At 36.5% G+C, this 27,898-nt stretch overlaps 1 protein-coding gene across 3 annotated transcripts in view; it reads right to left on the reverse strand.

Annotated features, from left to right (window-relative positions):
- Window positions 1-27,898, reverse strand: part of ITGA8 (integrin subunit alpha 8) — a 112,330-nt gene that overhangs the window by 53,495 nt on the left and 30,937 nt on the right. For all 3 annotated transcript variants that reach the window (XM_086858877.1, XM_086858863.1, XM_086858870.1), the window contains 7 exons: window positions 17,649-17,694; window positions 15,672-15,779; window positions 8,585-8,640; window positions 7,840-7,994; window positions 6,556-6,693; window positions 6,002-6,069; window positions 4,911-5,058 (listed from right to left, as the gene is read on the reverse strand). In XM_086858877.1, coding sequence (XP_086715003.1) covers window positions 4,911-5,058; window positions 6,002-6,069; window positions 6,556-6,693; window positions 7,840-7,994; window positions 8,585-8,640; window positions 15,672-15,779; window positions 17,649-17,694 — 719 coding nt within the window. The remainder of the gene's footprint in view (window positions 1-4,910; window positions 5,059-6,001; window positions 6,070-6,555; window positions 6,694-7,839; window positions 7,995-8,584; window positions 8,641-15,671; window positions 15,780-17,648; window positions 17,695-27,898) is intronic.

Genomic DNA, 27,898 nt, shown 5'->3' on the forward strand with positions numbered 1-27,898 from the left:
AAAGCTAATTTGTGCAGTATGAAGATGTGACAAAGTGTCAACTGTGGTAGAATTCCTTCCATAATGAGATTTACTGTCTTTGTTTTTATATTGATCACCTTTCTGAGGTGATTAAGTACAAAACAGGAAAATTAAAATCAGGCAGGAAGCTAGCAAGAGCTGAGGCTTGTACACCTACTATTGTCAGTATTGGAGCATTCACATCTAACTCAGCCAGATAGAAGGGTTTTCCACAAAGCCCTTCTACCTGACAGTGGTAACAATTCACATTTCTGTAGCAACACATGGTTTTTTAGCAGTCTTGAGCAGAAATAAACCCCCAACATTAACACATGTGCTCCCAGGGTGCATTTTAACTAGAAAGTGATTGGATGCTTTAAGTAATCCAGGCAGTCTACAAACTTGAAACTCTCTTTTGTGGTTCCAGTGATGAATTACTAATTAATACCATAACAGTTAAACACAACAGGCTGGCAAGTAAAAAACTTCCGCTTTCCTTTACCATCACCTTCTAATTTTATTTTCTGAGGAAAGAGGGATGGATTAGGTACCATCTTCTAGTTGATGTATATGTATGTATCTAGTTGATGTATGAAGAGTAATCTTTGCCTTCACCAAGCTCAAATCACATCTCATCTAGCCAGCCACAGTGTACCTAGTCTAAGAATTTCCAAGTAAGACAAGAATGTTCCAGGTCTTTTTCTTATTTTAAGAGTGCCATGCTTTAGTTCAGAAAAGCATGGGGGAAATGACTCAGGGTTTATCCATTGCAGTACCTATCTGGATGTGATCTTTATCACTCTGCAGTTTCCAATCTCAACAGAGGCAGTTCTGACAAAATACATAATGTTTTTGGTGCATAACAAATATCTGTTAGTGCTTTGTATTTGCCTGATTTACTAATTATTCCATAAGAATTTTTAAGAAACCATAAGGGTCTCAGCTTTTGCTACTACGGCAGGATTGAGCTGTTTAATATGTGCAATTCTGTCATGGAGCAAAGGATTAGTGCACTGTATTCAGGCAATGGCTGGTGGTTCAAACACACACTCATGCTAGTGACTGTTGTAGTGTAAAAAGTGTACCATATAGCAGTATATATTTTCTCTGGATCTACTTCTGGAAATATGAGCTAATATAATGTGATTATACTTTCTTCATTGCAGCTAATTTCAGTAAATTCATATCTACTGCATATGAACAGTTATTGCAAGCCAATGGTTTCCAGGAACTAGTGAAGCTGTGGTAATTTTCTCATTTACCTGGTCTCTGTACCTTCTAAGTGCTTCCACAATACAACTGATGAAAAACACAATTGATTTCATTTAAAGACATTCTACTTCAATCCTCAGCTTTTGACTGAAGGAAGTGTCAGCATCTGCAGGAATCAATGATGCTTCAAAATCATGTCCCTGACCTCAGACCTTAGGATCACACACATTCACTTGCCTCTCCTCTTGCATATGATCACATTTGTACAGAATGTTGTTCATTTTTTTATGCAGTTGCACAGTCTGTGTGCAATATTCTAGAGAATCAGGCCCGAGATAAGAAGATAATGCCAACTGAAGTACAACAAGCACTATATTGTGTAAAGCTGAAGGAAGGAGGTAGAGACAAGTGAATTTTCAGTTAAGTTTTTGTCTTCAACAGCTTCTAAGTGTAATTCAAATTATATAGAATAACACAATACATTATTAACATGAAATAAAGAAAAGAAAGCAGGGCTGGACAGGAGGAACTTAAGGTGTTTCTCTATAAAGCACTTAACGTGTGTTTTTTTATTAAATAGACTAAATCCAGAACAGCCACACAACAGACGAATATCCTCTATAAATAAGTCACTTTGAAAATATGACAGTGTAATTGAATTATTGATTCTACAGATACTTCAGTTCCATCAGAAATGTATCAAGTGATTTATGCAGCTGATTAAATTTCATTTATTCTGGTCTTAGTCTACCTCTTTTGTTGGCTCTGAGGAGACTCTTATCTCTGCCTTAATACCAGGAATTCTGCAGTCTGGAGAAAAACAGCTACACAGAGGACAGTAAACATGGATGAAACCAAGAGGAAATGCAATCCCAGAGGCAGAGTTTTAAGAACATGATTGCAGTGGGCTCTACCATAAATCTACCTGTCTGCTGAAATTGGTCTGCATTAAATTAAGTATATTTCAGGAGCAGTCACAGATGCCCCTTTGTCAGGATACAACATAAACACAAAAATAAGAACTGAAATCCTGACTTCACTGCAACTGACATGAAAACTGGAATTCTCATCTCTAGTCCATGCCTCAAAAAGTGCCTGCAGATGGAGACACTTTTTTTCCGTATAGCTCAGTGTTTTCTGCATCCAGTGTGATAATTTCTTCTGTTATCTTGTCAAATTGCTGTATTTTCTCAAAGCCCTGTAAGTTGAATGAATTGAGTCCCTCTCATTTATACTCACTTATACTCTTTTATACTATGACTCCTAAGAATTTTGTCATCATGGTAACAGAAGAATTTACATTTAGAAAATTTTAGAAGAAATTTACAGAATCAATTTTTTTCCAATTGCACTTAGAAATTTATAGTTTAGTTTACTTAATGGAACCATAATATTGCAGAAAACATAGTTTTAAGAAATACACATTTACCATTTAAAAACAATACAAAGAATAAACTTAATTTCAGTGCCATTTGTAATCCTTGTGAAAATGGTCCTTTAATGCAGAAAGAAAGACATTAAAAATTATGTAGAAAGCAGGACTAATGTTTTGATCCTTCTCAGAGCATGATGACATCTTTTGGAATGGAGTAAGTATGAAAAGCAAAGAATATGCAATAAATTATGTGTGGGAGTAAGCTAAGTAAATGTGGACAAAAGGAAGACAGTTTTTTATAAATCTACAAGGATTCAGAATTGGATTTTTCAGAAAGGCATTTAATCTTTCCCAAAATCTGAAAAGAATAAAGTATTGTGTTTCCTGTGTTTTTAAATTTTTTCTTCAAAAGAAAAAGTACTCTAACTTTAAAAACTTCCCAAGCCGTCCTAGTTTCTCTTTATTCTTCCAAAGCACCAGGATCTCCCATGTATTCTTTCCTTCCTTTCTCCATGAGTCTACTGTGTTGGCACTATAAAATTAAATTTTTCCTAAAATCATAAGAAGCTCTGAATTATTTCTCTAGGGTCTAAATTGGAAGGGACCTTAAAGATCATCTTGTTCCACCCCACCCTGTTGTGGACAGGGACACCTTCCACTAGACCAGGTTGCTCCATCCAACCAGGCCTTAAACATTTCTAGAGATGGGGCATCCACAGCGCCCCTGGACAACCTGTTCCAGTGCCTCACCACCCTCACAGCCAAGAAATTTTCTTAATATCTAATCTGAACTACTTTCTTTCGGTTTGAATTTATTCTCTCTTGTCCTGTCACAACATGTTAGTGTAAGAAGTCCCTCTCTGTCTTTCTTTAAGTCTCCCTTCAGGTACTGAAAGGCCTGATGCAGCCCAGGACACGTTTGACTTTCTGGGCTGTGACTGCACACTGCCAGCTCATGTCCAGCCTCTTGACCACTTCCACCCCCAGGTCCTTCAAATGATAGATACGTGCTAATACATGCTTGGGTTTTGGAATTAGTGCCACCTCTGCCACCTCAGTAATATCCAAAAGAATAGTGAAAGATTTCTAAAGAGGAATAAAGGATAAAGGTAACCATTTTTAGCATACTAAAGAGAACTTTAGTTTAGATTACAGTCAAAAAAAACCAGAGGCTTTGCTAAGAGAAGAAAAGGAATGGGCAGTAGGAAAAGGCTAGTGTCTTTAAGGTATGCTTTTGAGAAGTGAGGTTGCAGAGAATTTCTATCATCTTTGATTATAGCATTACTTCTTGTAATTTTTTTCAAACTAGATTAGAAGCCCATTAATAAAGTCACTGACAGAAGAAGAATAAGGAAATACCTTGTAAGTTACTTTCAACTTCCTTAAAAACATTTGCCTTCAGAAAGGAAATTAACTTGCTTTCTCCCACTCTCACCCTTGAGGCCCTTTTGAACATTCCAGGCACTAACAGAAAAAAGCAGTTTCATGTTGCAACAGCTTGGGAGATATATGTGCAGATGAGGCAATTCAGATTTGCTGTCCAACAGAGAATACATGAACACTCTGCTTGTTTGTAGGATAGTGTTTCATCTTTGCTCTTAAAAAACAAACAGACCCAAAAAGGAAAAACACTGCATGTTCAGTACAGCTCTGCAGGACTTCAGTCAACATTAGTCCTTCTGTGAACACTGGCACATTTTTACATTTTAATTGCATTTTTGGTCCATTCACAACACAAAAGAATTGACAACAAGGGAAAGCAGCTTCATCAAGTTTATACTGCAGTTAATGTCCAACTATTCAGAATATTGGAGACTGGGACCTTAAAAAACTGGGACTACCTTAATAATGCCAAAACACTGGTGAGAGGAAACAGCAGTGTCCAAGTGTCTGGGGGTTCAGTAGGGCTCATTAACTCTGGCTAGGAGTTGGTAACATGGGATCTTGGGTTGGAAGCATTAAGGGAATTTGGCAGTATTATTTTCTGCTACCAGTATTGTTTAGTGGTTCAAAATCTAAATGATGTGAATACCTCTGTTCCTAGACGAAATGAGACAGTATTATGTAGTATTATGAATAGGTTAATTGGAAGGAACTGAGCCTGAGCTGGGTCTGAACAGGATGGTCCTGTCCTTCCCATCTTTTGGAGGCATGGCTTATCTTTACCCTGGGCTATGCAAGCAAGTATAGCTGAGAGTTGATGGAATCTCCCTTCCTTAAGGGAACTTCCTTATGTGCTGCTTCCAGCTGGTACAGCCTATGTAGGTTATCCTTGTTCTCAGTTGTCTGCTTCATTATTGCTAACATTTTGATTTTACTTTACCTTGTTGTTGCGTTCAACCCCAGTGTAATCTGCTTCAGGTGGAATCTTTATATGTAGCTCAGCTTCATAGGCTCCTTCCCCATCATTCCTTGGATTTATTATGAGCATGACACAGTTTTCTTCTCCAATTATTAGCTGATCTGTATCCCTGTATAGAACATGCTACTTGTCAGGAGTTAAAACATGCACAGTTAGGATTTAGATATGAATAAAGCAGAAGGATATTTTGCTCTCAGAGCATCTGTTGTGGAAAATACTCTGTGAACACAAAATAAAACATCTTCTATAAAAATAACCCTATGAAAAAGTAGACCAACACCTGGGTAGAAAAGAGGTCAAGAGAAAACACCACTGTGGCCAAAATGGACTACCACAAAACTTGAAAATAACTGGTATAAAATTCCAGAGCCTGACTGCTTTCTAAAGAGCAAGAAGTATTTAGTGGAGAAATCACTTGCCACAGGGGTCTCATTAGCATTGCTTTCTGGAGGACACAAAGGTGGTAGTTTTCTCCTCATGTCCATCGTAATACAAACAATGACAGAAACTCTCCTGAGACCTAAAATGTCACTGTCCCTTTTTGTTTCACAAAAGTCTGTTTTCTAAGGACTGATTCTGACGAGTCAGGTAACTCTCAGACATTCCCCACTTGTCCTGCTTGGCATGTTTCTCCCTCCACAGGACTGTTGCCATGTTTTGAAAATTTTATTTTGAGATTAATTTAATACAGGAGAAGTGTGTCCAAGTTCAAAGTCACTGGCACTCTGTAATAAAAAAAACTTGAAACCTCCTATGAACAACAATTTGTATAATCTCTTGGTTTTCAGAGAACTAGAAGCACTCCTAACAAATTAGCTGGAAACTCTATTTTCTGTGATAACCATTAAACATCATGAATGTGGTTTGCAAGTGTACGTTTCTCCATTTTTTGTTTCTGTAGCTGAAATGGACGCACAAATTAAAATCTGGAAATCAGGTAAGAATGATTAGCTACAGTAAACAACAGACCACTGTTCTACATCATTCTGTTGCAACAGTTAGCAGTGTCTGGTCTTTCTTATATACAGCATAATTTATTTTATTTAACTTACGGCACTGCAGAAAGTTGCAAGTCAGGAATGCATAAATTGTCCTCCCCACAGTCAACCAGAATGTGAGCCTGTATCATTGCAAAGTAAAAAATGATAATAGAGTTAGTATATACCTCAAAGTCCAAATCACTTCATTAAATATTGCTAACCTAAGTGTCATAAACATCACTAGAACTGCCTTAGTGAATTAAATATTTTTCTTTCTATAGGTTTCTTTCACTAGAAGTTCCTTTTCACATGGTAGTTGGAGGTTGGAGACTATTTAGGTGGTCAAATATGTCCTTAGCAGAACAATATAATTTTCAGGCCCTGTCTCACACTAACTTGGCTTGCATATTCTAGAAAGCAATCAAAACTATGAGTACAAGAAAGTTTTGGAAATACTTGAAAGGCCTCTTGATTCTATATTTATATTCAATATACATTTTGTATTAATTAAATCCCTGTTGTGTAATTTCTGGATGTGATACTCTCTTTTAAGGAAGATGACACACATAGTATTTGTAAATGCTTTCATGTTTATATACAGAAAAGGTGGCATGCAAAATTCATACCTGCTCAGCTAGTGAGTTTTTCTGGTAATAGTTCAGTATTGGCTTCACAGTCATACTATCTTCAAAACGGGACTCATCCAAACTATAATTGAAGTTTATATTGATGGGAGATAATTTATCTCTAAATTCTGTTTCATCCTGTGAGTGACAATCACATAATAAAAACCAATGGTTTGTTGTGATTATTTCAGTTGCTATGGTATGACAACAGATTTAGACTTCTGAAGGTAAAGATGTGGTCTTTATTGAAGGTAAAGACACGGTTCTTTGACAGATGTTGGCCAAATTCTGGCTGCATGTGGTGTCATTAGGAAAGCAAAGTAACTCACCAGTAATTGGAATGCCCAGAACACATTGCCTCCACAGCCCCACATCTGGAAGAAGCTGGCTGAGCTGAGTAGACTCAGAAATTTTTCAAAGCATTAGCCTAAAATGAAGCTGTTTAAGAGACACACAGAACCAACTCCTATCAGCTACTGCCCCCCTTCCTTTTGAAATGGAGGTAAGGGCATGTGTGGATTTGTGGAGGTAATATTGCTGGTTTGTATCATAACCAAGAATTTATAATAATTAGCAATGGTAAAATTCAACCACCTTTCTTGTCTAGTTATGTCCTTACACAGTGCTTGAAACTTCTCCATTTCACCTCCCACTGCATTTGTAGGATCAGACTTGGAAACTACTACAATTGCATGAGATAACTCCACCTGTAAGTGAGCAAGTGTTGACCCTTTTTCCTTTACAACTTCAATTCCATAATTTTAGTTTTTTAAAAAACATTTTCAAATATCTTTAACATATTTTTTTAAGTTGTATGAAATTTAGGGCAATATCTCTGGTAAGACTCCTTTAAAATCTTTTGAACCTGAATTGGCATGATATTTAACGTGATTATTACTTCATGATAAACACTAAAAAATTAAAGGGATACCAAAAAAAGGAAAGCAATCTTGCATTTTTGTATCAGAAGATGCAGTATTTGACCAGAACTTCCAGAAGAGTGTGAAATGAATGTATTTTTATACAGAGAAATTCTATACTCTTCAAAATCAGTATTTCTTTTATACTTATATTCACAAAAGAGGAGCTGAAGATTTACATAGGGATTTTTTTCAAGGTAGCAGTATGCTCTGGACATACTGAACATACAGATGAGGTATATATTATATCCCATTTCTGTAATTTTGGAAATTCTTCTTCTTTTTCCAGTTTTTTATTATTATCTTTAAATCCCTGGTACTATTCAAATAATAATGAAAGTCCAAAATATTTTAAACAACTTACTCTGAGATAAACAAGGAAGTCCTGGCAATGGAGTTGTTTCTGTCTTTCTATCACAATGGAGAAGTAGTGATGTGACTGATGGTAATCAAAGAAGAGGGTCCTCTTAACAGCTCCTTTCTGTTTCAATGAATCTAATTGCAATTCACCTTTCAGGACTAAAGGATACAAGTAAGTTACTTATTGATTTAACTGAAAGAAAATACATATGTATATGTGTAACACATAATATGTATAACACGTAATATGTATTACATATATATATATATATAACATATAATTATATATTTTAATTAATTAACCTAAGCAAGTCTTCCAAGAAAAAACAATTCATGCTTTAAGTGCCTGTCTGTTTAAAAGCCCACTAGGTTTTCATCCAAATTATGCAGGACGTGTAATTTAAGCTTTCATAGTTCATTGACAGATCATATGTGTATAGGACATCTGTCTCTTTATTTTTTTTCTAAAACAAAACATTCTCCAACAAGGTACATTCTTGTATTTATTTAGAAAATTACTTAATCTGAAACAAAAATCCTTTAAGTGAGTAATAAAACGTTTGTGCTTACACACACACACACACACACACACACACACACACACATATATATACAAACACTTTTTTTTTTAAACTGCATTTTCTTGCCTTAGGAGGCTCTCACTCCTATTGTCTTTCCAAATGTAGGAAAAAATACATCTGAAATGGAGCAGGACAGGGTAAATTATAGGAATAGAAAACTTTTCTTACCTATCTCATCTGAAATACTTTGACCTTCAAAATCTGCACAGACTCTTACTATAAAGCTACACATAAAAGAAGTAGAAGCAGTTAATTATTAGCAGATAATGGACTGACTTGGGAATCAGCAGTTCCCAAGTTATATCTTTTAAATTTTATTTTAATTTTCTTAAAAATATGTTAACTAAGATTGCATCTAGCTACCAATGATATTCTCTAATTAAGTCAGGAATTCTCCTATACTGCACTAATAATAACAGAAGACAGTTGCTGAGTACTTCCTGGCAAAGGTACAGAGAAGATTCTTTGGTCCCAGTAGTTCTTGAGAGAGCCCATGGAGATGACCCTTTGGATACTACTGCCAAAGCTGGATTCTTGATGCTGAAGTTCAGCAAACCACCTTTGTAAAAGGCTGTTCACAGAAATCCTTTCTGGTTCATCATGGTAAATCAGAAAAATCTTAAAGAATGTTGTCAGTGCTCAGGCTGTTTTCCTGCAAATCAAATCACCCAGGATACCAATGTGTTCTATTGTCATTACTGTAAGATTTTCATTATTTTAACAGGCTATGATTAATTCCAAACATAAAACCTAAATTGTTGGATTTTTGCAGCCTTAGACTAACCAAACTGTATTGCATTCAGTTTGCTAAGTTTTGTAGAAAGTGGCATTTACACAACCTAAATTAAAGCACAGAGATACTGGTGATTCATGCTGTTTATCTAGTATGCTAAAGCAATGCATTCTACAAAAATCAACACATCATAAGTTAATTGTTTTTAATTTTCCTGTTCTGAATGCATAGCAAACTCTTTTGAGCCTAGAAATATTCACACCACAACTGTAACAATTATACAAATGTCACCTCAGCCATAGGTGAGCCCTTTCCTGTAAGAAATATTTCTGTGTAAGGCTGGCAACAGATTTGCAGTTATACTTAACTGATAGGAGAAGTCTTTTATAGTTTTATTGGCTGATACCTTCTAATAAGAATTTTTAACTTACACAAAAATTAAGTAAAAAAACCTAAAAAAGTAATGATTATAGGAAAGTTTCACTTTGTAAGGAATCTATTTATCTTTTATAAACATTTAATTGAATTGCATTTTGAAAAATTGCATTTTCACAAATTACACTGGATGGAATGAGAAATAGTATTAATTATGCCTGTTGATGCAATTAGAAGAGTGTACTTCCCCAAAAAGTGGCAAAACAAGAAATCTGAAACTGGAAAGATGTTCTTCATTTTTGATTTCTGCTGTCATCCGCCACATAGACTAAGTACTGCATACCATAATTCCTAATGAAATCCTGTATAATGTAACAAAATTGCTCAGGTGAGAGATTCTTTCAAGTGTTTGGTTACCAATCATCCTTAGAGAAAACTTTCATGGCTTCATAAAATGTTTTGAATTGTATATGGACAATATATTGTAGGTGAGCATTAAAATCAGCTTGAGTCAAATAAAAAAATATTTGCATTATTCATTGATCTTGATCTCACTACTGTTATACTCTATACTAATGTTCCCATGCAGTGGATACAAAACCACTAACATCAACTTTAAACCAACCTGTAATCACATTCTAATTGCATGTTTGTTTTCTCTGACAGATGTAATGGAACTTCCACATCTGGGATATGTCAGTCCCATAAAGAAAAATTCTTTTATTGGAGAAAAAAAAAAGCCATTATTTCTTGAGGAACTAGAATGGCATAAGTGATTAATCTCTGCCAAACTGTAGCCGTCAAATGACTTTCCAATCCATGCAGAAATTGTAAATTTATTCATACTCCCCCTTATTTACAATTATGAGTTAATACATGAAGAATCAATTATTTCCAAATACACAAGGACAAAATAATGAGGAAATTTTGTGTAATCACATAAATGCAATTTAGACATCAGACTTCACAGGCCAGTCTCACATGTCAGAGTGTAAGAGTGCATTTCCTCTAGTGTAAACTCAAGAGCTGGCATTGTATTAAAGTCACTTATTTTGCTTTGGATGAATCACATAAATTTTGCCCTATCATGTTTGAAAAAAGGTTGTGTTCAAAAATGCAGCTTGGAATGTTTAACAATAAAACAGAACACTTTCAGTGTATGCTTTATTTACTGCAATGAACAGAATAATTCATCATACATATTGATAACTGAAGTCATGCTCTTAAACATTACTGTAAGAGTCAAGATTTACTCCATCCACTCCAGGCAGAGCATGTCAGAAAGGGAATGGCAGAGCAAAAAAGCCAAAATTTGGAGTGGATAATCTCCAACACTCTGGCCACACAAGAGGGAAGACTATGGTTTATAGCACAATTCTGCCACAGATTTGTGATTCCATTATTTAGTTTAGAAATAGTGCTAAAGACATCAAAGATTTCAATTGCAAACCTAGACGAAATTAGATTCACTCATCAATAAGAAGATGCTGGGGAGATTTTGAGGGATGCATTAGCATCAAGATAAAGAAAAGCAGAGAGAAAGAAAGACCACAAAAGAGGACAAGAGTCTAAAGAATTTGTAGACATTTGAGATCTGACTCCTAGGCACAGTAGAAAGAAAACATCTGAGCTTTTGAGCTTACTTGTAGGAGCAATCAGCTAAAATACACAATTAAAAATTAAAGGAAGAAAACTTCAGCAAGTAAGAAACAAATGGGAAATAATGCATCATCCCAAAGCACATGAACTGTTTATGTGCTATCAATTTTGCCTCTCTGAAGAGATCCCCACATCACATTTATTCTGCTGTGTCTGTCATCACTATGAGATTATGCTTTGAATAGTATTTGACTGTAGTTACAAAATAGAAGGAAAGCCTTAAAACTGAACACACTAATTTTTCCTGACAATTTCAAGGCAACAAAGCAGTTTGTTTAAAATAATTTTACGTTCTTCAGGTAGACAGAAATATCTTTACAAGAACAAGAAGCTTAAAAACATTCCTTTCTTTAAAACTACTCTTGGCACAGATGGGAGCAGTCTCTTCAAAAGTTAACCCTAACAATATTACCTAATATCACCAGAACTGGTGAAAAGTTAGTTACCCCTGTATAGTATTTCTAGACTGCATTTAGTACCAGAAAGAAATTACTTTGGTCTAGCGACTCTAGCAGCTGAAAAAAAATAGAAAACTTACTTCAGGAGGTGAAAAGCAAGGCATTATCAGATCCTACTAAATGCATTTGTCATTGCTAACATTAGCACCCAGGTTTGCAGATGGAGAGAAAGAACAGAAAATGCCTTAGCAGAAAGGCAATGTAAGCTTTAATGTTATGGACTTCCATTCTGTGTGAGGCTGATGTCCTATCTGCAAGGTCACAAACCTCCACAGGAAAAGTTATTATCTACTGATGAATGACCTTTAAACAGTTTCCTTTCTGAAGTACAATGTGTAAAAGCAAATACACTTCTATTATGATGCTCTAATACTTGCCCTGCTTTTAGATTTTGTTTTAGCTAAGTCTAATCCAGTGACCAGCACAGAGTTTTAATGCTGAAGGTGTCTCATGGCTAAGCTACATCACATGGCTAGGCTGCAGTAGCTCTAGGGCTGCTAGATAAATCAAGTGACTGCCCTTTGGATGTCTCTAGGGCTACTGAAACTAAAACCTGGAACAGAGGTCTCCTGTACAGCAGCTCAGCTGTGTTGGTAGAAACTGACACCACCTGCCTACCCCCTTTGACCAGCCCCTGAAGAATGAGGTATCCACCTTCTGACCCGTGGCCATATGGCTTTGCTATCCAACCCATGGAGTCGGGCTGGCCAACAGTCTTTGGAAAATCTCACACAAATTTATCTCAACAATGGCCCCTAGGTCCAAATCCATGGGGCACCAGTCACATCCTCTTTCAAATGAGGTCAATGAGAAAAGAAAATACTAGCAGTAGAAAGGAGCAAAAGTAGAAACATAGTCTAACCTATGCAGCTAGGAAAGGCTGAAATATTATTTTGAGAGTTTATATCTTTGGTGGAAATTTTGTATTCAGTTTTTTAAAAAAATGTATGTAGAAATGTCTCATTTACTGAACCTAGCTGACTCAAGATCATGAATGTTTTATTATTACTTTAATAGTAAGAAATTTGGAGATAAATTAACCACTTTTTTTTTTTATTAAGGATTTTTTTTATAGTAGGAACTTGAAGATCAGAAATTTTAAGCACTCTGCTTCTGTTTTTAGTGGCTTTAAAGAGGTGGATAGCCTCCAAGGCACATCTCAAATCAAACATCCAAACCTGAAAAGCACCTACAAATAAAAAATATAGTCTACAGATATAAAAATAGAAATACAAAAATACATATACAAAATACATTCTACAAATCATGATTGGACACTTCTATGCAACTTTCAGTAAGTCAGGTAACTTCTCTGATCCTCTACAAAATGGAATTAACAATATTCACCTGAAATTAGTGAGAGGTGAGTAAAAAACTTGCTTTTTACACTTTTAGTTAGTAGATAATCAGACCTCAAATGGTAATAAAAATACCAATGCATAGATAAATTAGACCTCCTGACAGCTAGAACCCAAACTTGAACACAATAATTTACATGGTGTGGAAAGAGGTTTTGAAAAATGAAAATCTTTAATTTATTTACCTCTTTTTAGATAATTAACAGATACTGCATCTTTTACACTTAGGGGAAAGAAAAGTCTTTTTCCATACTCTTTAATATCTTCAAAGTTGCAGAATTTGTTACAGGCCTGCTAGTATTGGGAACTCAGAAACAGCCACATTTTACACCCAGCAGAGAATGAATTATGTTTCTAGAAGTTCAGGACAATTCTCTTTGAACTATGCATAAAAATGACTTTTTTTGCATGTTTCCTCTTCTGCTTCAGCTTTGCAATTTATATCATGGCAGAAATAATATTTTCCTAATACTTGGAAACGTACAATAATCCACATTATTCATGCACACACACTTCCTGAAACTTTTCTGGTAGGAGGTTTCATTTCATTCTAATTTTGCAGTGTTAGTCAGAAGAGTTTTATACAAGTTGCACATCTGGCTAAGAGATACAGAAATCTGTCCTATGGGACTGAGGAATTCTTTGCCTGTTGGGGTTTCCCTACTAATTGTTTTCATATGTACAATACATTCTTATATCAACCAAGGAAAAAAATTACAGTATGAAAAATAGCAGCTGCTCTTCAGTCATCTCATAACATGAACTGAATCTTTAGGGAACAGTACTTTAGAATAAAGCAGACAGAAATTAAATTATGCTCCTACTAAAGCTCTTGTAGATATGAACCAAACTTCTTCTGGCTTATTGTAGCGGAGAAATGAAAAGAAAAAAAAAAATATGTAAAAGGAGTATGCATTTCTTCCTTCCTTTTCTAAACAATATCTCAGAGCAAGAATATTTTTTAAGAGAGGTGTTTTTCTTCTTGTGCAAAAAACACCACCTTTTCTCTTGCAATACCTGTTGTTAACTGTTACAATTCCAAAATCATTTCCATTATGATAAGAAGCATTTTTTAAAAGTCTTAAAATCTGGAGTTGTGAGCGACGTAATTTGGATCATAGAAAATGCTTCAGCCAAGTGTCTGTATTTCAAAATTTTTTTACATTAACTGTTAAAACAAAAGATAATTGAATCAAAAAATTCCAGAAAGGCCAAAGATTTGTAAAGTTCTGGCATTGCTTAGTACCACCAAGTGCCTTCTACACTGCTCTGTAAATGGGCAATTTTCTACACTGGATGTAGAAATGAGGAACGTGATATAAAATATGAGTAGCCCCATAAAGTGTAAAAGAACAGCGCAAGACTGAAAATCTCTTGACAACCCCATCCCAGATGCTTTGGAAGCCCACATATTTATTGGTTTAAGTGTATAAAAGTTTAGTTCCTTTAAGAGCTTCCAAGGCTCTTAAATGATCTGCTTCTCATGATTATGTTTTACAGTTCATACTTATCAATTAATTCTTACGACTCTTTTATTAATCTTACATTTGAGATGAATTTTAGGACTCATCTCCTGTAAAGAATGCTTCCAATGTGGGGAAATCCTCTGACCATCTTTGGTTTAAAAGCAGTGCAAAATGTCTGCATTAATGTTATCTTCTGGGGTCCTCTTTTACACCTTAATATTGTTTTCATCCAGCCCACGTCCTGGCAGGCTTCCTGCTTCTAATGTTTTTACATCCTGGAAATCTGTGCCTCACAGTCTTTCTGGCAAGACTTACTATCATTTTATATTCAACTTGCACGTGTTTATGCTCTGTTTTGATTTCAGTTTCCTCATTTGTTATGATTTCCACTTTTAAACGGTATCTTATGTATTTGTAAAAGCCTCTTTTGTCAGCTGTTCCTGGGGTTCATTCAAAGTGACTTTTTTCTAGTGCAGTAAACGTGCCTTTATGTGGTGTTATGTGCTGTTATATAGCCTCCAAACGTCCTGCAAGCATTTTGTACTTGTAACAGATCTTAAATTGTTTTAATTAGCTCCAAGGTTTTTTATGTTGTTGGTTTTTTTCTGTTCAAAGTCAAATGCTACTGTGGTTAAATGTTTCTCTTTTAAGGATAGTAGAAACATTGCCCTGTATTATGTGCTAAATAAACCTTTCCTCTGACCAAAGACAGCCAGAAACAACATCCTGTGAACTTCTCTCAGGATGGCCAGCCAGATACCTTCTCTCTTCCATGAAGGATTAAGATCTGTCTTTCTCCAACAGAAAATGGTGGGCCCACTAGTTCTGCATCACTTTTACTGTTACATTTTGTCAACAGATGACTGTTTATATGTTTCATCTATTTTAGCTGGTTCACGTTTCATTCCTCTAAACATTGTATATAACTTTGTAGCCTGCCCCTAGGAGACACTGAGCATCCTCTTATGCAGAAGGAAACTCAGTGTATCAAAGGACTCAACTTTCAGCTACAATTAATTAGACAATCTGCTAAGTACTAGAAAATACCCAAAAGATTTCTGTATAGAGGGGTTTTGTAGTGCTCAGAGCATGTTTCAACATTTTGAACTTTGAACACCTTCAACAAAGAGTTGCAATAAAATTAAGGAACAGGAAGTTATTTGAGAAAGAGGACAAGGATATTTTTTTTATTAATCATGGACTTACCAGGCCACCAAAAGCTGAGAGCTGGGGAGCTGGCAGGTTTTATTGTCTGGATTCACAATCATGGGGTTCAGAATAAGATGAGCATTCACTGTCACAACAGGTCTGGCTCTGGGGGACAGAAATAAGGTTCACCACGTTCAGAAGGAGCACATTAGTACTTAAGTTGCAGCAGAGAAAAAACTGAGTTTGCTGCAAAGAAGCCAGAGATGTACGGTTACTTGGGAGAACACAGTTTTGTAATGCTGCTCATAGCCAAAATAACCTTTTTTATTTTTCCATCAGAATCCTACTGAGAGTCACAAAAAAAAATATCACATGTTAACACATCACGGAAACAGTATCCTATGGTTAAGCAATAGATGTGCCCCAGGACTGAGGCACATCAGGCACATTTCATCACACTCAGTTTTTCAAAGGGACAGAGTTTGCCTTTTGGGGTTTTACAGCAGTCCTTCGGCCATCTTGCAGATTTCTTTTGTACTGTCTCCATTAATAATGATACATTCAGACTTACTGTGTCTGTTTTAAGACTCTTAAAAAAATAAACATGATTTGGTTAAAGTAAAAGTTAGTTAGACTATCTTGGGCCAATAATGAAGTAAAATCTTGTCTGACATTTTTTGAGACAACTGACTTTGTAAACCAGGAATAATCATCATTAAATTGTGCTTAGTACATGAATATATAGTTTTGGTGACAGAAACCATCTCTCTGAAGCTGTTATTAAATATGAGATAATCTATTACTACAAGCAGTTTAGAAGACAAATAATAACAAGTATGTGCCCAGATTCTGGTTTTTTAAGACAGCAATACTATTTACAGTAATTTACATAATCCCAGTTTTCTAACTTTCCTGATAATTTAATCCACATCTGAGCTTTTATGACTACTTCTTTATATTACTTCAGCAAGACATCAAAAAATAAAATTAATCTCTTCACTTTTGTGCAATAGGGAAAGCCCTTTTTTGCCTAGAAAATTTCAGTAATAAAATTCTGTTTCAACACTATTCATATTCATATTCAATATATTCTGGCTGGGAAATGGACTCCTGCTATTCACTTTCTTAAATGAAATAGAACACATTTTTTTGTTATTGAAAATAGACAGGGGATCTAATTCTTCAATGTTTCATCCTGTGCAGTCACTCATGGCATTGCAAAGTATTTGCATGATTCTCTCATAGCAAGTAGGAAAATCAGATCCTCTCATTGCACCTATATTGTTAGCTGAGATGAGCTAACATTCCTGTTTTACAAAATTTTTAATGCTGTCACAAACATTCAGTTGGGAAGTAGAACATGCCTTTTCTCACTAAGGTGCTGTTGAGAATACAGACAACAAGAGGCCAGACAGGAATCAGAAATATGACTACATTGTTGTAGCAATGGATGGTGAATATTTCAATGAACTGAGCTGTCAGCATGGCTGGACTGAGAGCATTAGCAGATTTTATGTAAATGTTTACGTGTTTCGTAGTGTTAAATTTTACATCTAATCAAAAAGTGCCTTGAGTGGAACTCCGTAGTCAACAAGAACTTTTTGTTTTGTAAAATAGGATCTTGCGCATTTTTTTAAACTGAGGCTAAAAGTAGCAATCTTTATTTTGAAATGGTTCATGTCTTAACATACACAATCTGAAGATCAGTTACTTTAAAATTTCATACTAGCACCATATCCACATGAAAGAAATTAATTTTCAATGCTATGCCTTTTAAATTTCTTATTCAAAATTAACTAGAGTCAAACATTCCAGAAGCTGCTCGAGCTAAGCCTAAGCATGGAAACTTTAATTAAAAATTACAGGTTTTGAGCATGGAAAAAAAGCATTTGTTTCTCACACGATGTTTAATTTTTCATCTCTAATGACCACCTTTTACACACTGCAACAGAGAAACAGGAATATGACATTTTTAAATTTTAATATTTCCCACTAAAGCTGTAAAATATCAAATCAATTGTATTTACCACATACCTGTAAACAACTGCTTTTCCAGCTCCAAATGCACCAACAATTAAATCTGGAAAAACCAAAATGGCTTCAGAATAACTATACCGAAATCTCTCACACATTTTTTTCCATCATAAATTAGATTATTAACATTGCAGTAACATAAAATAAATATGATAATTACTTTCTAAGCAGTTTTGTTCACAAGTGTGGAAGAAAACACTTTTGTTCACCTGGAAGAAAACATTTCACATGTCAGAGATGGTGTCATAAATGTCTCAGTTGTAACCAGTAACTGCCAAACTATTCAACATGAGGTCACCCATGCCACAATCTCACTTCTCTCCAACTTGTATCATAGGGAAGAAAATACCATTAAACTCTATGCATTTTATTCCAAATCCTTTACTGTCCATTAAATGAAGAGCTGCAAAACAATTTATTGACAGTTTCATATAAGTCGTATTAAAACTTTATGGTGTTCCTTCCCGACAATCCTTCCATTTTACTTTGTGTTTTAAGTAATTTATTCATTAAGTTAGGCACTGCATCTCTGTACAAATAAATACAAAGCAAGATCAGAGGATGGCTGATTTGATAGCTTCTAATGTTTACGGCATTGTAGCAATATGTGCTAAGGTTTACAAGTTATCCATCTAAAGATGTCATTTTCCCTGACAGATGGAGTCAACAACACAAGCTCTACCCCAGAACTTGGCCATGTCTTTGTCAATGGTCACTGGCCTGGGGTTGGGAATGTACAGTCCAGAATATTTCCTCTTTTTGCCTGGAGTCCCCACACAGTGGTCCCTGGAAAGATCCAGACTGGCTTGCTGGATCCATTCAGGCCTCCTGGAGAAAAACTGCAGCCAAGCCATGAGGAAAAAGGCTCAACTTTCCTGCTGTGCTTGCCTTTGGAAAGAGCTTTGTTTCATTTTCAAAGCCCCAGAGTCCATCTTGGCACAGCTTTCACTCTACTTCTGCTATCATTCAATGTGACTGACATCCAATTCAGAAGACAGAGCCTCAAAACAGACCTTGCAGTGGTACAGACTGGAAACCTAAACTGATCTAAATAAGTTAATTAAACGAGTGCTTAGGCGTGTAAACAAACCCTTACTTGCTGCTTCTATACTTGGAGCACTGGTTTGCTTAAGCAGCCCTGGAGTCATTGAACATGAAGCAAATACCAAGTTTTGATGTTAATTATCCGGATGGGTTTGGTCCAGGTCTGGCAGTGTATTTTCTAGTGCTTCTCCATCTTTCAGATGATCAAGATTTCATAAAAAAGTTTAAGCAAATACTTCACATGGGCAACAGCCAGTCCTTTGCTGAATTCCATTAATTAATGTCCTAATAGGAGCAGACATGGACAGTTTATTGGTCTGATCCTCTTTTTGTACAACATTTACATTTTTCTAATTTCATTGGCCTTAGAGAAATGTGTTTCAGGGTCAGGAACACTTTAAATAGCAGAATAAAATAAGTGGGTTTATCTCCTTTTTGGGACATTTGTGCGTTGTATTCTTTAGTAGCCTTTATAGACAACTTGCCCACAGTACCAAAACCTAAAGATGTTTTTCCTCTTAAATAAGCAACTAAATGAGAGAAAGCCATGGCCATGAAGGCTGCACCACACAGAAAAACAGAACTTTTCCTGGCAGCTCACTTATAGTGGCACCCATAGTAACTCCCCAAAAGATTTAATATTTTGTTGACTATTTTTTTGCTTGTGTTTGAAGGGGTTTTTGTGGGTTTTGTGTTTAGTTGTGTTTTCTATAACAGACTTGACTTAGGATATGTACTGGTTCATACCAGACTTGATAACTCAAAAGGTTTCAGGGTTATGCTGTAAGAGACAAAACAGGTATATATCTAAGACTTATTAAGATCTTGGCCTAGTGGTGATTTTCTTTCATTAAAAAATAAAGGTTAAACACAAAACTTGGGTAAGCTTAATAAGATGCAGCCTGTTAGAATCTGAAGGTGAGAAGGATGAGTCTCAGTTACAGCTGGCCTCACTAGTGTGAGTGAATGCAATTTCACTATGTACTGCTGTGCAAAGATCCCCTCTATCCCAGCATCCCCACTTTAATATTAAAGAGGGTTTTGTACACCTGCTTAATGGTTAAATCCTGATTTTTTGGGACAGAACCCCGCTTATTTGAAGCCGGGGGGGATGGGTCTAGAATAGCAAATAGAGGCCTCAGCTACCAAAAGACTGGTTTTCCATGAGCAGTCTTTCTGCACGGCCACTTCAGCCAGGTTTGGAGACGCAGCAAATAGGATGAGGATCCTCCATCATGGCACCACCACAAAAGCCCTATTTAAGACTACTTTAAGGGCAGCCAGGACTGTGCTCATCCTGCTCTTGATTGGACGCTATTACTTTTACCCTGACATGTCATTTGTTTTCTGGTCTAAGCCATGCTTATTCTGGATCCAAAGAGCTTAAATGACTAAAACTACTAAGTAGAGAAAGTGGAATTAAGAATAAATACGCAAAAAACCCCCCATATTTATAGCCAGTAGTAACTTCTACAGTCTAGTGTAAGGACAAAATGATTATGTATTCAAGCAGAGCATTCACTGGAAGATTAATTAGGGTTTTTTCTTTTCTTTGTCTTGTTCTGTTACAGAGCAGTAATTTCACTCTTCCTTCTTTTATTGCTTTATGGGGTACAGCTCCTATACCCATAATTGGAAAAAATAGTTTTTGATGCTGATACAAATGCATGAGATTTGAAAACACATCCCATCAGAGCACTTTCATAAGCAGAAGTTTTGAATTTGTTGAGTGTTCCGTAGAAGAAAAGTTACTAATCATTTCTATGAAAAAAATGTATGAGATGTCTAAATTATCTGAATGTTGGCAACTTTCCCCTTCTAAAAATAGAAGTTTTCTTTATTAATTCTTGTTAATGCTACGCAGGCAATGTCACTGATGCAAAGGTCACTAGCTGAAAAACAAGGTTTTAACAAGCAATTACAGAGCAAAAGAAGCCAGCTTAAAAAAAAATAACTGAACTCCTTACAACCCTTCCAAAGAGAGAATGAAGCCTATTAAAACTTTTACTCCTTTGCATCACTGAGGGTTTTTTTCCAAGCTCAGATTAAAATGTGTGATTAAAACATAAAGATGAAGTATAAGAATCACAAAATCTATTTCATTTTTTCTTTTCTAATATTTCATGTCTCTGGGATGATGAGGGACCTCGTTGGTTTAGTTAAATGATCACTTTGCCTGTGTTGTCTGTTTGAGAAGATTGTCTATCAGCTGCTCACCTGCAGAGAAGCCAAGATCTGTAAGGAAGGGTTGATGGCAGCACCCATGAGCTTGTGTGTCATTGCTTTTGAGGAATAAATGAGCTGTGGGGTCACAACTACACTACAAAAATTAGGAAAACAAGCACAGAGAGACTCCACAGGAATTTTTAACTTCTATTTTTAACACAGCTTGTGGGTTGTAAGCATTGAAGTCCCAACTGGTGGAGTTCAGAGCTTAATGCTGAAATAAGTGTCTTTGGGACATATTTAACTGAAGTCAAGGGGCACTGCACAAAGTTAAACAATCCTAATGCGATTTCAAATACTTCAAATTTACTTGGCTCTGAATAGAAGGGTTGCAAGATGGTGTCTGGTGCAAGAAGTCTATTTTCTGAGATAAAATTATCATAAAAATTTAAGGTAATGGTACTGAAAGGGACAGTGGATTTTGTAAACATATGGGTTCACTTGCACCTTCTGCCATATGACTGTGCCAAATCTGAAACATTGTGTGATAAAGGGCAGAAACTTGCCAGGATGCTCACTAAACCTTCAACCAAATAAAGGAAGTAAGAAGATCAATAAAATCCTACTTCCAGTCTCAACAAGACACACTCATTTATTAACTTGAGAAATTTTTTTGATTCCCTCATATTTTTAAAGGTCATCCCCATTCTCTCTGAGAGATGCAGCCTCAGGGAGACTGAGCAGGGAGGAACATGCATCATGTTCAGCACCCCACACTTGGTTGGAGCCTGTGCAGCAATCCCAAGAGAAGTTGCCAAGACATGATGTCTCGTATCGATACACGGGGGACAGTGGCCAAGAAAAACATCCAGTGAACAACACATAACTGGCAAACACCTCCCTTGTCAGAAACCCAAAAATGAACAACAGCTGAGTCACATCCCTAAAAGGATGTCCCTAAAAGGACACAGGTAAGAAAGTGTTAACTTTGGGGACTCAGAATGATTTGCTGACAGCTTTAAACGTAACTTAATGCAGTCTGTCGGTTTCATTGTATGGTATAAAAAGGAACCGGAAAACAGTTATATTCTATCGGAGTACAGGTGCCAATTGAAATTTTGTAAAAGGGAGAAAACCACCTAACTGTAAAGTATTAAAAAAATCTTTGTGAATCTTTTTGCAATTTATTTCCTTGGCAGACTAGGTGCCAAAAAGGCCCAAGATTATATCTCTATTTGTTTTATAGGATTTCAGTGTGCATTAAAACCCCAGATCTCAATACAAATGATCTAGAATAAAAAATGCCTTTAAATGGCCATCACTACAAGATTGGCCATAGTAAAGGACACAGATCTGTCTAGCATAGCCAGCTTTACTCAAGGATTTTAGTTAAATACTACAAACAGCCATCATTCAAAGCAGAATCACTTTCTTACAATTCTATCATTCTCAGCTACCTTAATACTTCCCTGTTTTTAAACCATTGTGGTAGCTGGTCAGTTACAGGTAACATCTAAGGCTAATCTGTTTCAATACTTATCTTTTGTCTGAACGAATCCCTTTCACAATACAGCAATATTATTCATCATACTACAAAAAAATCCTGAAGAGGACAGTTAATGCTTTATCACTTAAGTAAAACACTACTAATTGGGATCAATTACTTTACTCCTACATTCTATTGGGCACAATACTGTGATTTCATAAAATATCATGAAGAATTTTAGAAAAGCATACCTATAAATTACAGAGATAATAATTTCCCATATAATCAACATAATTCTACAAAATTCTTGGCTTTTCACTACATTTTTGACTGATTAATCATGTGAAAAAATAATTAGCTGATAGAAGATTTTCTGCCTTTGCTGGCAGAACTCAAGCCATTGTTCTGGCTCCTACATATAGCAGTCCTCTCTTACAAGAGCAGATGCAGCTTCTCATTGATTTAATTTGTTTGTCTTCCACAAATCTCCTGGACCAACTTCATAATTTAATCATCACTAGATTCCGATTTTTAATATTGTTGGCACAATGCCTTCTGTTCTCAAAAAAAATTTATTTCTGAAGAACCCTTGCCTTGCAGAAAGAAATTTGAGGATTTTCTTCCTGCTGTTTGAGTTAATGTACTCAGCAGATGGAGTTGTTAATACTCCTGTTTTACTAAGATTAGACTGGATTACTGAAGTTCTGTGGGAATTTTGTCTTCTTATTACACTTCTTTCCTTCTTAAAACATTTCTAGAGTAGTTTGATATTAACTAAAATGACATTCTAACTAACTACTATGATATTCTTAAGATAATAACTGAGTCCAAAACAACAAGGCACGAAGATGCCTATGCTGACAAAGGCTTGACTATAAAGAACAACCAAAAGAACAGGCCAACAGCTGTGTTTGTGCTAAAGTAGGATACCTTGAAGATGAAGCTTCAGTGGCACTGATTCCAGAATGACTCTCTTAACTGATTAGGAAGGCTTACACAAGCATCTAAACAGGAAGCGAGCAGAGACAATAGTGCATAATTTATTTGAGCAATTAACTAATCAACAGTCTTTGAATAGTGAATTCATCCAAAGCACTGTTCTGAATCTACCCATACTGTTCAAAGAAACTGGTTAAATCATTCTGATTCAGAAATACATTTGAAGAAACCCCAGTCTTCAGGAGGATATGCCACAAAAAGAAAGCGAGTTTAATGAGTTGAGTAAGTTATTCATTATAAACTATTTGCTCAGCTATAATCAGCCATCAAGTGGCTGAACATATGCTGAAATGTGAGGGTGGAAACCTTACAGCCTACAAATGTCTGAGCCCTGTACAGATAGATGAACCAGCTGGAAGTGCAGCATCATCACCTAGATAATCACAGACTCCAGGCACTCAGTGGGGCCAGCTTTGAACAGATGCCCAGAAGCCAAAAGAAACAAATTTCTTTCCCATTAAACAGATTAATGGATTTCTTTTGTTCCTATGCAAACTCAACTATGCTAATAGAAAAAGACAAATAAAATTACAAATAAAATAAACTATAATTCAAAATGCATGCCTTTGCTTCATTCCCTGCTCCAGGCCTTGATAACACATAAAGCTCAGGATGGAGCAAAGGGCCCCTAAAAGCCCTAGATTTACAGGACATTGGAAGCTGCCTTGAAAGATATTATTATGCATCCCAGATGTCCCAGCACAGAATACAGGCAGGAAGATTGTGCTGAGGCAGGTATTTCAGAATATCTTCATGCAAACCTTGTAGAGCTTCTGTTACAGAGAATCCCATGGTTATATAAATTGTGTTACAGCCTAGGACGGCCTCAGACACAGCACAATGCTGCTTTACCATGTCCTCAATTTGGCACAGAATCCTGTACAGAATTCCAGCTACCACTGTATTTGCACTTAAACTGATGGGAAAAGCCCACCTTTTATGTTTTTTCAATCCCATTACCTCCTTTATTTCTTTAATCCCTTTACATTTTTTATGACTGGCAATCCAGAATAATGGCATTAAACCAGTGTTTACTATTCCAACAGAAGTGAGACCAGATCTTCTCTTTCAAATACGATCTTAGAACATGAGTTGTGAGAAAACAGTGAAATGAATCATCTGCTGAAAGATGTTACAATTATGTCAGTGTTAGTAAATTAGTGGAAGAGAATTTGCCTGTATGTTGTATCTTTACTATCTGCAGTAGTATCATTAAAATAGCCCTAACACAGTTCACCCATGCCAATTAATAGACTCCAGAAGTGAGCATGCAGCAACCTGGTTTTGGCAAAAAAGTGAATTTGATAGTGTGCACAGGGACTGTTAGTGACAGTTCAGAACCAAAGCCTATTCCATTTACTAGTGTAATCTTCAGGGGGATTAATCGGTCTTTTCCTTCAAATACTGGATACATGTTGTATACTGGAGAACTACTGAGTATTTCAGGTAAGCTTGTCAGTGTCATTCTTGGAGGACCGGGAAAGCTGCACATCGTGGCTTGGCACAATCTATCTGACTGATATGCTTCTATTAGTCTTATATGACTATAAATTTTAATCAGACTCTGCCTCTTACATGACAACAGAGAAAGGAGCATCCATCCATTAATTACCACCATCACCACTGCTTGGCATTGCAATCCTGCTAGGTGAAGAGGAGCCCTCTGTTGCAGGCAGAAGGTGATGCACACAAGCACAGAGAGGGCAGCTGCATGAGCGACACAGCTGTTAGGATGATCAGCACAGTTTTCTGCCTCTGCTGTTTCCCAGGGTTGAAAGTTTCCCACTGCCTCCAAGCCTGCAAAGCAGAGACTACCATATTATCACCCCTGTCTGTGCTGATAAAGGAACAGTTCTGGGTACATAACATCTGGAGTGTCTGTAAGTATGACACAATTTACAGAACTCCCTCCCTGGAAAGCTGCAGAGATGTAAACCAAAGGTTGTACTTAGTAACAAAACTCAGTCTTTCCTGTTGAAAAAATCTCCATGAAAAAATCTTTTACAATGCTGAGAGGTCTGTTTCTGTTACAGTGACAACAGCTGTGCCAGGACAGCTGAAGACAAATGGTCATTACACTGACAGAACTGCTAACAAGAAGGAAAAGCAGTTCTGTATGTATGCTGATCCTACCAGAGAAAGTTCAATTTTTAGGTATGATGTTGACTAGTTAGTTATTCAGTTGTCTGTACCCTGTGCTTGTGCAATAAAGGCAGGGCATGAGCTTGAGCGCTGTGAGTAGTGTCCATATTTTTATACAGATTAGCTGTGATTTTAGTGTGTGCAAGTTAGTACTCTCCCAGATGGCAGCTGGAAAAGGTCTGGGGAATTGCCTGGGCTGAAGGCCTTTCACAAAAGGGAGTTTAAGTACCACCATCCTGTTCCAGTGGTTTCATCTGATGATAGTGAGCTGTGCCGTGCCATGTAGCCTCAAGGCCAGACCACAGTTCCTGGCTCACTTTATTTTCTTGAACAAACATAATTGCTGATAGTAATGAAAAATATTTGGGATTATTGTTTTTTCAATTCCTAATTATGATTTTCTTCTCAGTAGAGAAGATACAGCTCTTTTTATTTTTGTGTTAAGTATGAAACCCAGGTCAATGGTAAAATCTTTATTAGCAGCAATAATTTACCCAGGCTCAAGTCATAAACTACTAACTTCTCTTTACATAAAAATTTATGAAGGAAGAGGAGAAGAGGCAGCAGTGGTGGCAAGACTGAACAATCATTTGGTATAGCAGAACTGGTGTGCCATTCTCCACTGCACAAGGAAGAATTAAATATATTATAATTCCTTCCAGAGGATTGCTAAAACACATGGCTGATAGTGGAAGTATGTCAGAAGTCTGTAAAATAACTAGACTGCAGAACTTTTCACTGTCTATCCAGTATAAGAACTAGAAACTGTCCAGTGGAACATTCAAGATTTGAATGGGACACAGTGAGAATTACTTCTTCACAGAACATTCAGCTGGGCTTTGGGGTTCCTTGACAAATGCTGTGTGTGCCAAAAGTTTGCATGAGTTCTACAGCTGATTGGTCAAATTCATGGAAGAAAATTCTGTCAAGCAATACTAATTTTGGAGGTGCCATCTCTGACTCAGGGCCACCTTGATATTCTGGTTGGTTAATGCTGGGTGAATATTCTGGGAAATGTCACAGATGTAAAATCCCAGGATATCTATTGCTGGTCACTGTTGGAAACATGCTATGGTACTAGACAGATCTATCACTATGGCTGTATTATGTTCTTCCTTGTCTGCTCTGCTGCTCCACCATTAAACCTGCCTGTAATCAGTTTTTTCCCAAATTTATTATACAGCTGGAGTCATGGGGACAAGAGAATCTTTCTCTGCCTTTCCTAAAGAAGACCAGAAAGTTGGGGTTGGGGGAGACTCTCCCTTTGGTGGCCAGGAGATGCAGGAAGAGGAGAAAAGAGAAACCACTCCACCCACAGGAAAGCTGAGGGGTATGAAGAGCTCTGTGTACTAGGGAGTCTTTGTCTTCTCCCTATTTCTATCTCTGTTCCTGAGCTTATACTGGCATTTGAATAAAGAGGAAGATATTGCTTCCTGTACCAAATGGCTGCTCTACTCTAGAGGGCAAATACATAGATCTCAGCCTGAATTGAACTTCATTCAAGAGAGGATTTAACCTTTTTCCAATGGGAGAAAATATTGACTGTGATTCACTCTCACATTTTAGGAACTGTGTTACCCAGCTTGTACTCAAAGAGCACTGGTTGCTGGGTACAGCGATCCCAGGACAAAGCTCAGTGTCTGATAAGAAGCCATATGAACAGGTGGTATCTTCTGAGCCTGTGTCACTGACTTGCTCCAAAAACATTACATTATGGTCTGATTTAAAGAAGGCCTGAACTTCTCAAAGCTCTGAAGATGATATACAGTGCATTCAAAATGAAATGGCAGAGTTACTCCCGTGTCTCAGACTCCCATTTCCTAGCACGAATATGCTTGCCTCATGAACAATGTCAGGCACAAGTGCTTGAGTAATTACACAAGCACAGCTATAGTTTTACAGGTCAGTTTGAACAACTGAACTCTAGCCATGGAAGAGCTACATGCTTGGAGAATCTCACCTTGGACAGTGGTAATATATACCTGAAGCCAGAATTACAGCTGTCTCATCTCCCAGACCAGAATTTCTGAGAAAAGAACTTCTGAGAGTGTTAAGTCAGAAAAACCTGATTTTATTACATTTTTCTTTTTATAAATTCTAAATGTTTTTAGAATATACACACTAGAAAGCTTAAATTAGAATGTTCATTATTTTTTTTCCCCCTAATCTTTCACAACCCTCTTTGAATCACAGACACAAACAGTAGTTTGGGAAGCATGAAATTAAAACCTAATTTTCTAGACCTTCTATAGTCAGCAAGACTCCATTTCTCTAAAATAAAACTTCCTTCCTAATCATTCCAACTTCAGTACCTTGTTTCCTCCTTTTACAAGGGCTGCCCTTCAGTGTTTCCATCAGGAGGTGAAGAAGAAAAACTCTGACACGAGAAGGATTACTTACTTCATTGCCTAGT

This window comes from Cyanistes caeruleus, chromosome 1 (genome assembly GCF_971803275.1).
Source record: "Cyanistes caeruleus chromosome 1, bCyaCae1.hap1.1, whole genome shotgun sequence".
Taxonomy (NCBI): Eukaryota; Metazoa; Chordata; class Aves; order Passeriformes; family Paridae; genus Cyanistes; species Cyanistes caeruleus.